This window comes from Nipponia nippon, unplaced genomic scaffold (assembly GCF_047370975.1).
Source record: "Nipponia nippon isolate SJK-2023a ecotype South Korea unplaced genomic scaffold, ASM4737097v1 scaffold_9, whole genome shotgun sequence".
Taxonomy (NCBI): domain Eukaryota; kingdom Metazoa; phylum Chordata; class Aves; order Pelecaniformes; family Threskiornithidae; genus Nipponia; species Nipponia nippon.
Window position 1 is genome coordinate 33,109,654 of NW_028262413.1, and position 16,363 is coordinate 33,126,016.

The following is a 16,363-nucleotide window of genomic DNA, read 5'->3' on the forward strand; positions in this document are numbered from 1 at the left end:
GTTCTTCAAAGTTAAAAAGTTAAGGGAACTTAGAGTTATGAGCTGCAGAGTCTGGAATCAGGGTGTCTAGCTGCTAGCCTGTGTTTAAAATGTTACTGCTCTAGCTCTCCCAGCTCTTCTTTCCCAGTGACAGAAGACAGGTAAAGAAATACATGCCTGTCATTCAAGTGTAAGGAGTAACCTTAGCTTAAATTGCTCATTACATCCTTCCACTGGTGTTCAAACAGCTGGGAATGGTTAAAACTCAAACCACTGCAGCTGCTCACTGAATGAAAGCAAGTCAGAGCTCTGTAAGACCGATCCTTTTTTCAGTGTCTTAGGACCAGCTGTTAAGATGATTAACTACCTCCACTAGCTAATGAAATCCTCTTAAATAAGAGCAATGTCAAGATTTATACAACATTCAGCTTCTGTTTTTTAGAAAATTGAGACATACAGCTAATAAATGCCCAAACTGGGGCATTACATGACAAATCAGCTTTTGTTGCAAGTCTTTGTGTTACATTTGAGACTATAAAACAAAAATCCCAATCAGTTGTTGTAGGGAATGGAGTATAATTAATCAGACAGCACAGAACAAAGCCACTGATAATATAATACTTCATGATAACATAGAGAAAGTTCTAATCATCTAATAACAGAGAGACCTAAAATATCTTAAAGTATGGACTGGATTTTCATTATGGAACAATTTTAAATCCCCTTTTCTTCATGATTTTCAAGCCCAGACATATAAACATGAATATGCTTCAGGTTGCATTACTTAACACAGACTGTTGCTGAGACAGAATAACAGATTAATGTGTATTAAATCTAGCCTCCAAGCCTCCACAGTTGTTGAACACTTACTGTGAGGGCTGTGCAGGTCTAGAAATCTGCCTGAGAGGTCTGCACAAAGGAAAGCTACATGGTACTTCTGGAAGGTGAATAGATTTCTGTACTTCACTTTATACGTAGAGATCGACAGCAACTGAAACCATTCTTTATGGAATTCATCCGTTTGTTTCAAATTAGTCTTGTTAAATTTAACATTTTGTTATGAGTAAAACTCTTCCTGCAACCTTTCCATTCACAGTTCCCTAGCATCCAGAACAAGCTCTGTTCTGACACCCTGAGTCAGTGTGAGTAAAAGCGGGCTGAGGCATGGGATGGACAGGAAATGCATGCTTGTACACTTGTTTTCATTGGGCGTTCCTTGGCAGCTCCATATAAGTGGAGATTTCTGGGCTGAATAGACTTCTATGTACAAAATTTACATTTGCATGCAAAAAGCCACAGTCACTGAAAAGGCCTATGTGTTTCAAAGCATAACCAATCTGAAAGCTGAACTCCATACTCCCATATTTAGACATAGGACCTAGCTGCTTACTGTGAGTTTATAATAGCTAATTTTTTGGGGGCAGTCATGATTTGGAATTGTTTCAGAAGCATTTTAAGAACACGCTTAGTATTTGTGCCAAAATCCTCTGTAAGATCAAATTACACAAGCTTGAAAAACCTAGATACATGGATATTGACATGACCAGTTTAACGGGAAGCATGCACAAGGACCTTAGAGAAAGTGCTATTTCTAAGCAGCAGTGAACAATGATAGAATTGTCACGTTACAAAATTGTGAAATGCTTAATTGGTGCATGTTATAGAATAATCTGTTTCTTCTGCCCTGTAGACTTGTCACACCAGTAAAATATATGAAGTTAATTTGAGTTTATGAAAAATGAGAATTTCAAATGTATTCTTATTTTATACCTGAGAGCTTTACTTATATTAAAAGGTCTTAAGTCATGTTTTTTCATGTGCCCTCCTTTACAGCTCAGAAGATGTAGGAAAGAATTTGTAACATGCTGAAATGTAGTGTCAAATTCTGTTGTGTGGAAGGTAGCAGTTTCAAATGCCTTTATTAACATTAGCTCCTTTAAATTCAGACTCGCTTAGACCCACCTATACTGCTGGTGGTACATGATGAACCTGCAAAAGAGGATGTTAATTAAATAAGCTGGGAGTTACTTTAACTTAAACTCCTTACTGGGTTGCATCTATTTATCCCATAATACTGATAAATTACATAAATATATAAGTGTACACATTGTCTCCATACGTAGATTATGTATAATATACTTCTATATTTAAGATGGTATAAGAGCTACTTTGTTACACCATCATGCATAGTACCTGAGCATTTGTTAACTAATAACAGATTTGAACATGGTAACATCAGTAGACCCCTTTGAATCCTACTGAATTATTCATAAGTTAGCTTTCTCTTTTCGTATACTTGCTATTCAGAGGTGTCTGGGTTTTGTGATACGTTCCTTTTTAACTGTTTGCTACTTGTCTTTGCGTGGTATTGTTATTTAAGTTGCATGACACTGTTTCTGCTTCCTGGCTGGATAACATTTTAGATACGACAAGAATGAGTAATAAACATTCCCTTAATGAATTTTCTAACAATTCCTTGTGTGATTTTTGAGAACATTTTTTTAGGAGCTGCCTAAATCTTCTTAAGAAACAAGAACTTGGGAATTACAACAAACTGAACTCCATACTTTATCACGTTTTCCATTACTTGAATAGTTTTACTAATAAGCATGATTTAGTTTATATAACTTAAGTATGCTTAAGGCATTAAAAAAATTGTCAAGAGTAAAGAACATAAAAGATTTGGGGGAGAAATTTGTCACAACATGTTTAGCTGTTCTCCAATGTCATTATCAAAGGAGTCTAAATAGCTGCTACTAGAGCAGTTACTTATCCATAGACACGGTGAGGCAGCTAAAGTCCATCAGTGCTCCTTGGTGGGCAGTAGAACAAGGCAGCTTTGTAACTCCAGCCTGGCAGTTCCAAAAGCCCAAGTTAAGCCTGAAAAAGTGGACAGTTTAAAAGGGACTGCAACCTGGCACCCACCTCATTTTCAAGGCTCGAAGAGAATACCATGAGATAGAAGACTACTGACCTCGTCCTATCAAAGACATGGCATTATAGCACTTCCCTGCCTCCTTCCCCAGCCCTTTGTGTGGTCAGTCCCAGTGTTCCCTCCAGGTAGCACCAACATCACTATATCTTCCCTCTTGTACCAGAGGCTAAGCCAAAAGCTTTCTGCGGTAAACACAAGAATGGCTCCTTGCTAAATGCAGACCAGCTGTTGAGCAGGTGGGTTAGGAGCACAAGCTGGCCACTTGCTTAGAAACACAAAAGGCCTTTGTGAGAATCAGACAGACAGAGAAGGCTTGAGTGGGAAATTGGCCATGTGCTTGGGAATGAATCTAGAATACTAAGGGTGTAGGTACTTAAATCTGGACCATAAGTCATTGCTAGTAAATAACCTTGCCCTGGATTTAAGGAGATCACAGCAAAACTTTCTGCAATTAACTACTACAGTTACCAAATAGTAATTTAGCATATGGAAATGGGAGACTCCTGGACACTGTTGCCCTTCTCATTGCAGTTGTTTGGTCTTGCTAAACAACTAACATCTTAATACTGTGCATCTTCCCACACTCCAAGCTTCTCTAAGTCCTGCTGAAATTGTCAACCCTCCCCCTAGGGTAATACTGACTAAGAGTGAGTGGTATTCTGTTGCTGCTGTTTGATGTCAGGTTTTAATCTCTTCTCCTTGGTGGTTAAGGTATGCCATTCTGACCAAAGCAACCTGGCCTTCCTGGAAAGGAGAAGAGAAACAAGGAGTTCTCCACCTGCTTCAGTCAGTCAACATGGATCCTGACCAATACCAGCTTGGGAAATCCAAAGTCTTCATAAAAGCTCCAGAGTCTGTAAGTGTGGCAGAACGTGAGTCTTTGAACATGAAACTGTTTTGCTGAAATTAAAGGCCTGCCCACTCAGAAGTTGAGCATGACATCTGCTAGGGTGGGAGAAGCATAAGAAGATAAGTCAAGCTGGGCAGGTCTGTCACAGGTGCCTCGAGGCTGTACAGGGATTCTAGGCACTTTTATAATGGGCATGGTACAAAAGGACGCTGTGTGATTTTGACACTAATACAAGGAGCATTAAATGCATCAAGAGGAGGAGATGGGATATGACACCTGCTTTGGTGTCAGGTTGCACATGGTGACATTCCATCAGAGAAACTGTCATATGAAGGAATATCATGGCATGAAAACATATCTATGACCATTAGCCCAAGAAAATAGGTCCTCTTCTCAGTACAAGAACTACCGATGAAAGCAGAATAGCCCCCAGTTATAGTAAGGATATGTTATGCATCGAGTTCCAGAATGTTCCAGAATGACTGCAACTTGAAATCCCATTCAAAGAGAATGTTAGGGAGGCATCATAAGGCTGTTTTTATCCTGTGGCTGTTAAACTGCACAACACATCTGTTGGAAAAAAGTTTTCTTAAATCACTCTTCAGGAAAGTTGTCAAGGAAAAAAATACGCTCTACTCACTGTCATGTATTCTTTATTTATCAGAAGCAATCGGGCTTAGTTTGTATAGCATACCTTGCAGTTGAGCATTAAGTGGTTTCCTGGTGCTTTACCTGAAGTTACATGCCAAAATAAAAGCAGAACACTTCTATTGCTGTCGTTTTCTTTTCTGGAAACATATTTTTTGCTCTGTAGAACAACAGTAATTCAGGCAATGACACTGCTGTGCCCAGTTACATGGGAAGATCTCTGTTAAAGGGAAAAAGGTAACACTTCTCCAAGTCGTAATAGAAATCGTGTTGTTTCTGCCATAAATAGGGTAAGATAGTATCATCTCTATTCAGGAATAATGGGACTTTACATTCCTGCCATCTGAGAGACATGTTTATATTATAAAGCGTATAGCAATCAAGATGTAGGTCATCAGAATACTTAGGTGCATGTTGGCAGAGCAGGAAATTCTAGTATAGGATTATTCCTACTTAGTCATTGTAAGCAACACCTTAGCTAGCCAGTTATGAGGAAGCGTGAGCTTTATCTGCTTTCCTCTGTAGCACAGGCCATGATTTATTTTCTGATTACTGGGGACTTTTGTCTTCAGTGTCTATCAGTGTGATAGCCTTGGACGTTAGTGGATGTCTTTGATATCTCTTCTTGTTGAAATTACAGTTGTGACTTTTAGTCCTTTACTGATGACCTCAAGTTTATTACAGGGTAGTGACAAGTACACGTTTTAGTCAAGTATCTATTTGAATTAATACAGACAACTTAGTTGCTTGTAATTACAAGGGACCAGAATTAGTAATTTAAGCAACATCTTCTAGTCCTGTGTTCATTATCTTACACTGTAGCAAACCTGATTTTCTTGTTTTCACTGTGAAATTGTTTTGCATCCATGCCATTCATTGCAGTTAGGTACAAATCAAATGCAATCTCAGTTTCAGATAAAAAATTCAGGGAAGAAACCAAAATAATTTATGTGATGGCTGTTTTGTCAACATTATGCTACTTTATGGATAAATCAATCAAAAATTTTAAAGTATTTTTGTTTTCAGTTTATATAATAAATCATAGAAGGAACTATCTTCCTTTCCTGGCTGCTGAAATACCTTAAGCTTGGTATGTTTGCCCCTTAAAATAGCACAGATTTTCAGCACCTATATCTTCACAGACGGGGTGGGTCTTATTCCTGTTGTTTTTCAAAGAACGACATGAAATCATTTGCTGGTGTCTGTCTTCTGTTTAATAGTCAAGTGGCAAGCGCTCACGTAGGACTGAAGGATCGAGTTCCCCTTCACTCTGAAGTGGCCAAAAGGTTGATATTCTGTACCCCAGCATCATATGCTACTGGGTTGTTTCCAAGAGGAAGAATTTTTTTTCCAATGGATGCATCTTCCCATTTAATGCATTTTTGTAATACTAAGTCCTGGTTGCATGTATGTGGCATTTAATGGATACATTTTCTTTAAAAAATTTTTTTTTGAAAAGTCATGAAATCCATTTTTAAACAAGTACTAAAAATAGTCTGGGCTGTTTTCATTTTAAGTTGAAAAATTTTCTATGAGCTGAATATTCTAAAGCTTGATTTATATCTTTTAGTATCAAAGACAATCATCTCTCATCTTGTATTACTAAAGTACTGGCTAGGGTTATATTACTTTTGAGAAAAACAATCTTTTAGATGATAAATGAAAATTTTTCTTTCTACCACCGAAGAGAGCACCTGTTGTGGTTAATCAGATGAAAAATACTTGATTTGCTCAGGAGTGTGAGGGGACGCTTTATAATGCATATTTTAGGAAAGAATTTATGCAGTATATTTATTTTATAACTTATGAATCATATTTTAACTCAACGTTTTCATTGAACTTCCTTAATTGTGACCTTCAACTGCAGGGGATAGACTGTTTTGCATTGAGATTTTGCAATTAGCATTACTGTTAGAGAAATAAATGGTGAATGTTCATGAGAGACAACATCAATATTGTAACTGTAACCTGAATTGCACAAGGGCTCAATCATGCCCCTGCTGGAGTTGAGAAAGTTTTTGCGTCAGGAGCACTCATGCCTGTGTGCTGAAACCCTATCTAGTGCTTGTGTGTTTGTGAAGAGATTTTTTTTTTTTTTTAAGAAGTTTGCTGTAGATGGAGAGTTGCCAACTGTGAAATAAGGTTTTATGGGTGGCAGAAAGGAGGTTTCATTATTTACATTTCCATCAAACACCTGAATAAATAACTCTGTACAAGGGCAAGTGAGGTTCTGCGGAAATGGTTTGCACTAGATCAAGTTTCCTTTTTAAGATCAATATGAACAACAGTATTTTTCTAGATTTGTATGGTTTAGGGCAGCAAATTAAAAAAAAAGATCCTAAAGTCCAGGTTTGCTTCTTGATATACCTGTTTTTACTGATTTTATCTCTTTTGAGAGCTAGAAGAAAAGTCCTTATGAATATTTAACACACAGTAGAGAGAAATAGTAAGCAACAGTCGTATCAGTGGACTGATTTAGTACTGTAATTGTTAGCCAAATGCTTGTGCTTCTGATGAGACAAGAAAACATTTAACTAAACTTGAAGTATGTAAAAGACTATAGTGAAATATGCTGTATCCTACAATAATTATGAAGTTGTTCTAATGCATTAAACTTACATATATTTTAGTGGGATCAGGGAAATTCTTAAAAAGGGGGATGCACCTTTTCTTTCTGTTTTGATAAATCAGCATTTCCTCTTGAATTCTGACAACATTTTAGACCCCCAAAAAAATCTTACTATGTCATACTGAAATACAAGATCATCGTTGTAAATCCTTCAGCCAACCAACCAACTTCACTGCTGGGAAAGAATGGAGCCAATGGACATAAGAGTATGAAATTCAGACAGGGAAGAAAGTTGCATGTGAATACAGTGCGTTGTGTTACACATTGCACAGATCCCCATAGACATGGTAACATTCTGACAAGAGAAATGTGAATTTTGGAGAATGTGAGGATGGAGGCTGGATGGATGCCCAGTGGAGAACCTTGAGTTGCGCCCGTAGAATATTGCAGGGAGAATCCATATTCCTCTTCCTTCATCATTGGGTATCAAGATTAATGGGTAGACTGGTAAGAGTCAGAACCACTCAAGCGTCAGAACCACTCAAGCATCAGAACTTTCTTCCAGAAAAGGGTACTTTAACATTCTGATCTCAGATCCCGTAGCTGTGGTAGAGGCACCAGCTTGGATCTAGAGTGAAATGCACTGGAAAGTTGTTGAAAGTAACATATGGCTTTGTCTTGAACTTTTCATGTAAAATGTTTGACCCACCCTACTGTCTCTTTGTACAGCTATTTTTGTTAGAAGAGATGAGAGAGAGGAAGTATGATGGGTATGCCAGGGCCATCCAGAAGGCATGGAGGAAGTACGTGGCCAGGAAAAAATACGTACAGATGAGAGAAGAAGGTAGGTTGTAACTTCTGATGACAGATATTTCACATGTGGTTGAAGGAGCAGAAAGAGTGCCACAAGAGATGAAGGAAGTATCTCCCTCTCTGTAGAGCAAACCATTGCATTGCAGATGACTGTCTAGGAATGACTGCAAGTTGTTGGACCCCTAAGGTACCACTGATGAGGTTGGCTGCTCTGCATGCATGGATTTCTTGGACTACCCAGTGTTTTGCTCTCAAAACAAAGCCAGACTGAGTAGGACAGAGATCAGGGATGTTCCAGGGGAAGTGAAAAAGGAAAAGCTTCCCACAGTTATACAGGACCTAGATGGTCTGTAGATGATACTAATCAATCCAAGGACTGTAATGTTTAGTCGCATGTGTGACCTGGGTTATGTGAATGAACAACATTCTGGGTTTGGAAGAGTTCATCTTTAATTTCCAGCAATGAATGAGAAATTCCTTAGTTCCAGAAGTGCTCCCGATTCATCAGAACTGCTGAGCTTGCCGTCAGTGTATTTCATTAGGAATGGATTTAATAATCCCATGGATCCTTATATAAAGGATCAGTAGCAGTGCTTCACTGTTTTTTCCGTATTGTAAACAATTTCGTTATCACTTCTTCCAAAAAAGTTCTGCTTGAAACAGCTAGCGCTTTCAGATCATGAGTTTAGAAAATTTAGTAGATACTATTAATCAATGTTTATTTTTGGTATTTAAGCATCAGATCTATTGCTGAACAAGAAAGAAAGAAGACGGAACAGCATTAACAGGAATTTTGTGGGAGATTACATAGGCATGGAGGACCATCCAGAGCTACGCCAGTTTGTGGGCAAACGGGAGAAGATTGATTTTGCAGACACCGTCATTAAATATGATAGACGGTTTAAGGTAGGTTTAAGAGCAACATCCACTAATGATTGGTTCTGCTAGGGAGTTACAGATATCTTTACCATCCTTTAACAGAAACTCCACCGTGTTAGTGTCATACCATCTAGGATACCAGCTTGAAAAAAAGTGTCTTTGACAGAAAGACACAGAGGGAAGCAGTTACACCCTTGTGATCAGAACATTGCCATCATCAAACCTGTTGTTGCAGGATGAAGGCTTTATGGGACTTGCTGGGCAGAAAGCTACATTAATTAGGAAATGGGGAGCAAAGCTACTTTTCTGTCCTGTGTAACCTGACTCTGAGGTCATGTGATTAATCACATCGGTACTTTTTTTTCACTTGAACCAAAGACTAACAGTATTGCCCCAAATCATAGTACATTGTATATCTTTGGAACAGCATCACAACATTAGTGCATCGATCTCCATGTAGCTATGCATTTTCAAACAATTTTATATTTCAGACAGTGAAGCGAGATCTTGTCCTTACTCCAAAGTGCATATACCTGATTGGGCGTGAAAAGATAAAACAGGGCCCAGAGAAAGGCCAAGTGAAGGAAGTCTTAAAGCGAAGGATGGAACTGGAGAGAATTCTTTCCGTTTCTCTAAGGTCAGTACCTTGAAAATATCTTTCTATTGACAGAGAAATCTGTCTAAGACAGGGGAGAAATAAGTGGATTGATGAAGGGTGAATTTCTTAAGCTGTATTAATTGAATCTTGTAAACAAAGAAAGCCAAAGCCTTATTTTCACTCCCAGCCCTAGTAAGCATGTTATAGCAGTAGGCGTTGGTGTTTATGTTTATAGCCAACACAAACATTTTCTGACTAGTTGTTAAAATGTTTCACTTACAATGGGTGTCACCTGTCTGGTGTGTTCCCCAAAATGTGAAGACTATATATTGACCATGCACAAGCAGGTTCTTCTAAGTTTTGGCTCAAGGTTATATCCCAGAAATAATTCTTACTTATAGAAGTACGCCTCGCACATGTCCACTGCTTCCTAAAAGGGTGTTCTCTTTCTGGTGAGCTACTAAAACCTTTATTTCTAGTTGGATTTCACATAACTTCTGTTGACTGAATGTCAAGCCAATCCCAGATTGCAGGAGATATCTGAGGGGTCCACACAGAGCTGAGAAACCCAGTTAGGTGAGCAAAAACGGGAAGAAACTGCCTGTGAGACCAGTGGATTCTTGCCTATATCATTTCATCCCTTTGAAGATGAGTGAACAAAGTCCCTGGATACCTCTGCATTTGTTATTGCAGTTTATCAGAGCTGGTAGCTGAGTGTAATTTAATACAAAAGAATACCAATCCACGGCAACAAGTGTACTTTAAATATTGAAATAAATGACTATTTTAATGGAATACAAGTCTACACTTGAGTACTGTGTATTGATAGCTACTGCAAAGGTTTTTTAGTATATGCTTATAAAACGTTCCCATTAGCATAGCCAGAAATCTTCTCACAGACATTATCCAGTACTTACAACCAGCAGATTTCACATTTTTGCAGAATTCTTCACAGCCGTTTCAAGATTAGGGAAAGGTCTGTAAGGTGTGTCTGCTCACAGTACCATTTTCAAAATGTGTGTTTTATTTATCATACATCTTTATAACAAAAGTTGCAACAAAATAGCTGTAGTAGATCTAGCTTAAAGATGAGAGTGGAACCTGTCTTTTTAGGGCTCCGAGTCTGGACTGTGTGCTGTGCAAACCTTGAACAGATTGCAGCCAGACGCTTGAATTGGGCCTGTAGCATTCCAAAGGCATAGTCACATTGAGTCAGCTAAAAGGATGGCTGCCTGCCAAGTTAGTGAAAGCTGTTACACTCCACTCGCATGTAAATAATGGTTCCACAGAACCTTCTGAAGCAAAACCAAATGTGCTTAGTTCAGAGGAAATATGTATGTTACATTATGTCTAATAATGTTTTGAACTTAGCTTGATTTTATTTTGTTGTAAAAAACACTGGGGTTTGTATATGCTAAAACTACAAGCTATCAAACCATCCAGGTATTCCTCCAAAACCAAACCCTAAAAAACCTGTGGGGGCAAGAGGGCTTTTCCCTGTTATCATGTTAGTATTGCCAGAGTTCAAAATGGGTCTTAATCAAAGGATCTCTTAACTCTGTATTGAAGCTGCTTAGTAGTAATACAGCACTGTGGCTGCAGAGGCTGTAAAAGGTACTGCTTCTCTCAAATATGAGATAATCTTGTCTCAGTGACAAGAGTTAGTGCTTGTAATATTTAACAGTCTTCAATTAGTAAAACTAGAGTGAAACCTTTATTTAGTACATGTGTTACCTACTATGTATTTCTGGGGCAAGAAAAAAACCAAAAACCTGCAAAACAGTTTTTCAGAAGTCAGGCTCAAAGCAAAAATTGTGTTAGCTCTAACTGGCATTCTCTCATGTGTTTTCGAAACTCCAGCTTGTTATCCCTATAGTTTAAATTTTCTACACCTCTGAGGTAATTGACTTCTGACTGGTTTTGAAGTGAATCTCAAACCTCTGTGCTGGAAGAAAATAATTTCAGTAACATTCTTCATGAGCTTATCCAGAATGGATTTAGCTCTATTCTGTATTGCAGCCTCAAAGTTTTATGAGTTTCAATTCTTATTTCTTCTATTTTTCATGCAATATTAAATTTTAACTAAATTAATATAAAATGAAATACATTTGAAATGGAAGGGGAAGATAGGATAAATGGATTCTTGCATTGCTATCTAAACAATATCTCCCAAGAAACCCATGTGAAATATATTGGTGTAAGCTTGTATTAATACACTTCTACACAGTAAAGGCAGAATAATCAGCACTATTGGCATGTATTAACGGCAACTAACACTACATAACAATTTAAATTACTAAAGTACTTGCAATTTAAAGTGCAAATGCCCAACTTGGAATTTGTTCAGGGTACTGAGAATGACAACCCATACTCTCATGGAAATGTTCTTGTGTTTTTAGTAACAATAAATAACTGAGCTTTGTAATTCATCTGATGAGGAGTGACACCGGACATCCTAACAGTATTGTTAAGTCAGACTCTTTGCCAAATCAGCAAAAATAGGACCACTAACTGGATAATATTTACTGTAGGTCTTGGGCTTTTCTTACATGTCTCATTCAGAACCTTGCTGAGACTCCAGATCTGCTTGATGATAGGAAAGAAGGTCATGCTCTTACTCTATAGATTTCTTATTGCTATTTTGAATACTAATTAGGTATGTTTGTAGTTTCATACACCCTTTTCCAAACTATGGGAAAGATTTCAGAATTTGGAAGGAGATTATGGAACACAGGTGGTAGGTAGATTTTTAGAAAAACAGGCAGTGGTACAACTCATCCTTTACCTAATGTTTCAAGTAGGTTAGAATTGTATTTTCATACCTGACAGTCAAGAGCACCTCTAGCAGCACTATGAAGCGATTTTTAATTCTGCATAAAAAGGTACTCACAGTCTGTAGAGGGAGTCATAGTTTTCAGTAACCAGATGGAAAGTGAGGGTCAGAAAGCTAGGCCTGTTCCCCCCCTTTCAGATTTATAGAGTCAGCAATCAGGCACACCAGCTGGGAGAGGAAAAGGGAGGAGCATGCTCAAAGTGGGAAGCTGTTGATTGCTAGGTAGTTAGGATCCAAAAACAGTGATGAGGGCAAATAGACCTAATTTTGTCTCTGATAGAAGGTGGAGGCTGCTTCTTTCTGAGCTGAATGTTCTTTGAGTTCCTTATGTGCTATAATTAATTTACTTTTGGAGTTACTCTGAAATGTTGAAGCAATGCATACATAGATTTAGGTGAGATATCAGCACCTTCTTTGTGTGATGTATTGCTATGCAAACCATTGAAAGAAGCTGTTTCTTAGTGATAGGTATGTAACTTTGGCTTGCCCTTCACCTGGCTGCCAAAGCTACCTGCCTGGTTTTCCACAGCCTTAACCGCTGCAATGCTTATGTTCACGCTTCTGAGTTACATATACTGTTTCTTAGAAAAAACAGTGAACGCTCATAATGAATGTTAATTCTAAGTCCAACAGGATTTGAAAGGTCCATTTCTCCAGAGAGAAATGCAAACTGACAGTGCCTTTTTCACTTAGTAAGTGATATCTAATGTATTGAAATAAATTGCTATTCTAAAATAGTATTTTCTGATATTAGTAATAGCAGCAGAAGATTGACCAACGACATTGATGAAAGAGCAGAGAAGCTTTGGCCTCAGAATTCCTGCAGCGGACTAAACAACAGTGAAAAGGAGCCATACGTTTTCTGCCATGAATACTTAACAATATCTAACTAATGCTCCTTTCTTCATTGGTTGTACTCCATTTTGTGAAATACCATGCTGGTGATGTGATAATTGTTTTGTGAGGAGGTTAAGCAATGCTCAGCTCTGCACAGTTGTCAAAAGTCCTGTGCTGTCTCTTCTCCCAGCCACACATTTTCCTACACTAGCTAGCACTCAGGTGGCTGCATGGGGATATGGATGAGACGTTGAAAAGTAAGGGAAGCAGAAAATTAATCTACCAGGAAAGGGCAGAGGATGGATTCTAGCATGAGGAAAGGAACAGATATGCGCCTGAATAAAAAGGGTGAGGGGCAGAGGGAAGTTTGCCCCTTCTGACAGCACAACAATGTTAACTTGATTTAAACTGGCTATGAAATCACACGTGAGATTAGAGGTTTCTTGTCACTTATAATCCAATGCAAACGTGGGTGGCTGCCCAAGGGGCAGTCCCCTCCCTCTGTCGTTATGCTCCCACCATTTTCTTGTGTCTGATCTAGCACTGCGCTCCCATGCAGTGACCTGGTTCTGTAAGCTCATCCAGTGGGATGCTAACCAGCCTCAAAATACAATTAGTTTACTGTCAGATCAGCAAATAGAACCAGAGCATCCTATAGTTGCTTATATGCTGTTCAAGTCATGAAATAAGGGGGGACCCATGGCCTCCATTTTAAGGTCTTACAGTTTTATTTGGAAAGCTTTGTTTATACCTCTTTGTAGAGAGGATGCAGAAGCAGACAGGCACCAATGTAGTTACAGCTAGGAACTACGTGCTGTGAAAAGGAAGAACGATACACATACAAACAAATTAGAAGTGTGCTGGAACAATAGTAATCCTGGCTGGGACATGACAGAACTCTTTTTACTGTGGGGACTCTGGAAGCGCAGAAATCAGCCTTGCAAATTACTGATGTGGATAGCATTTTCTGTGAAGTGGTTTGCAGCTTCTTCAGCAGGTGTAAATAGGAGTTGATCTAAAGGTGGCAACAGAACCCAACATGTGTGGTTTTTATGCTGTGCTAAACCAGTCCAAGCTAAAGCCAGTAGAAAGTTGAAGGCTTTCATTCCGAATTTGCTTGCTTTGGGTTTCAGTCTTACTTTAGTAACCTTCAAGTTTCCAATTCACATCTAATCACAAGTTTTGCCGTAGTTGAAGAGATGGACTTCAATTGTAACTTAATAGTACATATTCTTTTGATAACAGTAATTACTGTAAAATGACTAAGTAGTATTCCTGTCTCTCAAAAAGGATTGTTTCAGATATTCCATTATCACCTCCTGAAAAAAACCAAACCTGTTCTCAGAAAGCAAGACTCTCCAGTTAATGCTGCTTGGGCTTTCTTATGTTTTTAAAAATTAACCATGAGTACACTGCAAATGTCATTATAATGCTGGCTGGATTTGCTGATGAAATTTTAATCTGAATGGTATGTGCTCTGATTTCTTTTCAGCACAATGCAGGATGACATTTTCATTCTACATGAACAGGAATATGATAGTTTGCTCGAATCAGTCTTCAAAACTGAGTTTTTAAGCCTCTTAGCAAAACGATACGAAGAGAAAATACAAAGAAAACTACCTCTGAAATTTAGCAATACGTGAGTTATGTTTTTTTTCAATAGGCTTTTAAGAATAAATAATCTTTGTTCTTGCTGCCAAGGCAAATGAGCGAGTGCTAGTTGTTGAGCTCCTGACACTATGCTTTGTTTTGAAACAATAAGAGGCAGCACAGTGTGAAGTAGACCAGGCTTTCTGATTAGCTCGTCAGGGTAATAGGTTAGGGTTGTACCTGGGCCATCTGCCAGTTTGCACTGCCTATGTGCATAGACGAGTTGCCTTCGTTCTCCTGAACATGGCATCAGGCTCAAGGGCCTGCAGCTTTGTGCTACAGAGCAGCTCTGTGCCAGCGAGGCTGTGGCCCCGCAGCAGGGGCCAGGCCGGTCACTGCACGGTTAATGTGCAACCATAGCGCAAGCTCTCCATCTCTCTGCTGGCTGCTGTTTCCTGTCATGAGAGAGGAGCATCCTCTTCCAACTCTTTAACCTTGGCCTAGGAGTGGAAACATCATGATGAAGAGTTTGAAAGACAGCTCTGGAGACATAATGTAACAGTCTGAAATTCTGAAGTTTGTTGTGGGGACAGAGGACTGCAGGGTGAGAGGATAATTCTAAAGGAGCCTCATTAAGTAAATAACATTGGGAACATTTTTTAGAAACAAGCCTGAAAAGCTGCAGAATGTCTGATATGCATTTTAGCTGTAAGGGCATGCTGGAAACTATCCCAACAAACATGTGCGTTTGTTAATACTCCTACTCATTAAGCAGATTAACAGCAGCAGGCCTTGGATTTGTATGTTTATTTTATTTCCTTCGAAAAAGTGGAAGAGTTATAAAAGGTAACAGGAGATTATTATTTTAGCTTGGAAGGGGTGTAGGAGGACAATTGAAGTGTGGAACATTCCTGTAGCGTATACTCCTATACACTGGGAATCCAAACCCAGTACCAGGAGTAAATTTTTTGTTCGTGTAAGATGTAATGTATTGTACTTCTGGGGTCTTGCCCAAAACCAAACCATAACTTCCTTAGCTCATATCTGATTACAGTTCAAAGCAGATGGATAGCGTGGAAATGCTGGGAAAGAATATATATGTGTGTGTGTGTGCGCGTGTGCGCACGGAAAAAAAATTAAATTGGAAAGACTGAACTATATGTATGCAAAAATACTCCCAGAATATGCACAAGACCCACTCCTAAAGCATATATTGGCATATACATGCCAATGTATATACATATATATATACACATCTAATGTATATATACATCTAATGGTATATAGAGAAGAACATTTAGGAATGGAGCACTCTAGCTTGCTCCAGTAGTGTCTGCTGCAGAGGCAGTGATGTTTGATGGCGGACACAGCTCTTACTCAGACCTTTGTACATTTTTGTCAAAGCTCACTGTACTCTCCATCCAATCCAGGGCATCTTAAACTTCCTTTGCGTAGCTCCACCGTGAAAGTTAAAACATCAATTAAAAGGAATATTTAAAAAAGCATGAAAAAGGTATTTAATTAGGTGTTCTATGTCAGTTAAGTTGCTCAGATTCTCAGTCTAAGCTTTTTATTTTTATATTTCTAAGTTATCTGCTGCCAAGTGATATTGTCCTGATTCAACATAGAAATACTTTCTGGTTTTTTATTCATGTGTTCATGTGCTTATATTAGACTTGAAGTGAAGCTGAAAAAGGAGAGTTGGGGGCCCTGGAGTAGTGGTGGTTCTCGACAAGTGCAATTTATGCAAGGCCAAGGAGATATAGCCATTCTCAAGCCAAGTAATAAAGTGCTGCAGATCAGCATCGGACCAGGGCTACCAAAGAATTCCC

The 16,363-nt window shown here is 38.7% G+C and overlaps 1 protein-coding gene across 1 annotated transcript in view; it reads left to right on the forward strand.

The window, feature by feature from the left end:
- Nucleotides 1-16,363, forward strand: part of MYO1E (myosin IE) — a 95,651-nt gene that overhangs the window by 67,916 nt on the left and 11,372 nt on the right. Inside the window, exons 19-24 of the mRNA XM_087745401.1 lie at nucleotides 3,626-3,770; nucleotides 7,711-7,825; nucleotides 8,531-8,700; nucleotides 9,165-9,310; nucleotides 14,434-14,580; nucleotides 16,206-16,363. Coding sequence (XP_087601527.1) covers nucleotides 3,626-3,770; nucleotides 7,711-7,825; nucleotides 8,531-8,700; nucleotides 9,165-9,310; nucleotides 14,434-14,580; nucleotides 16,206-16,363 — 881 coding nt within the window. The remainder of the gene's footprint in view (nucleotides 1-3,625; nucleotides 3,771-7,710; nucleotides 7,826-8,530; nucleotides 8,701-9,164; nucleotides 9,311-14,433; nucleotides 14,581-16,205) is intronic.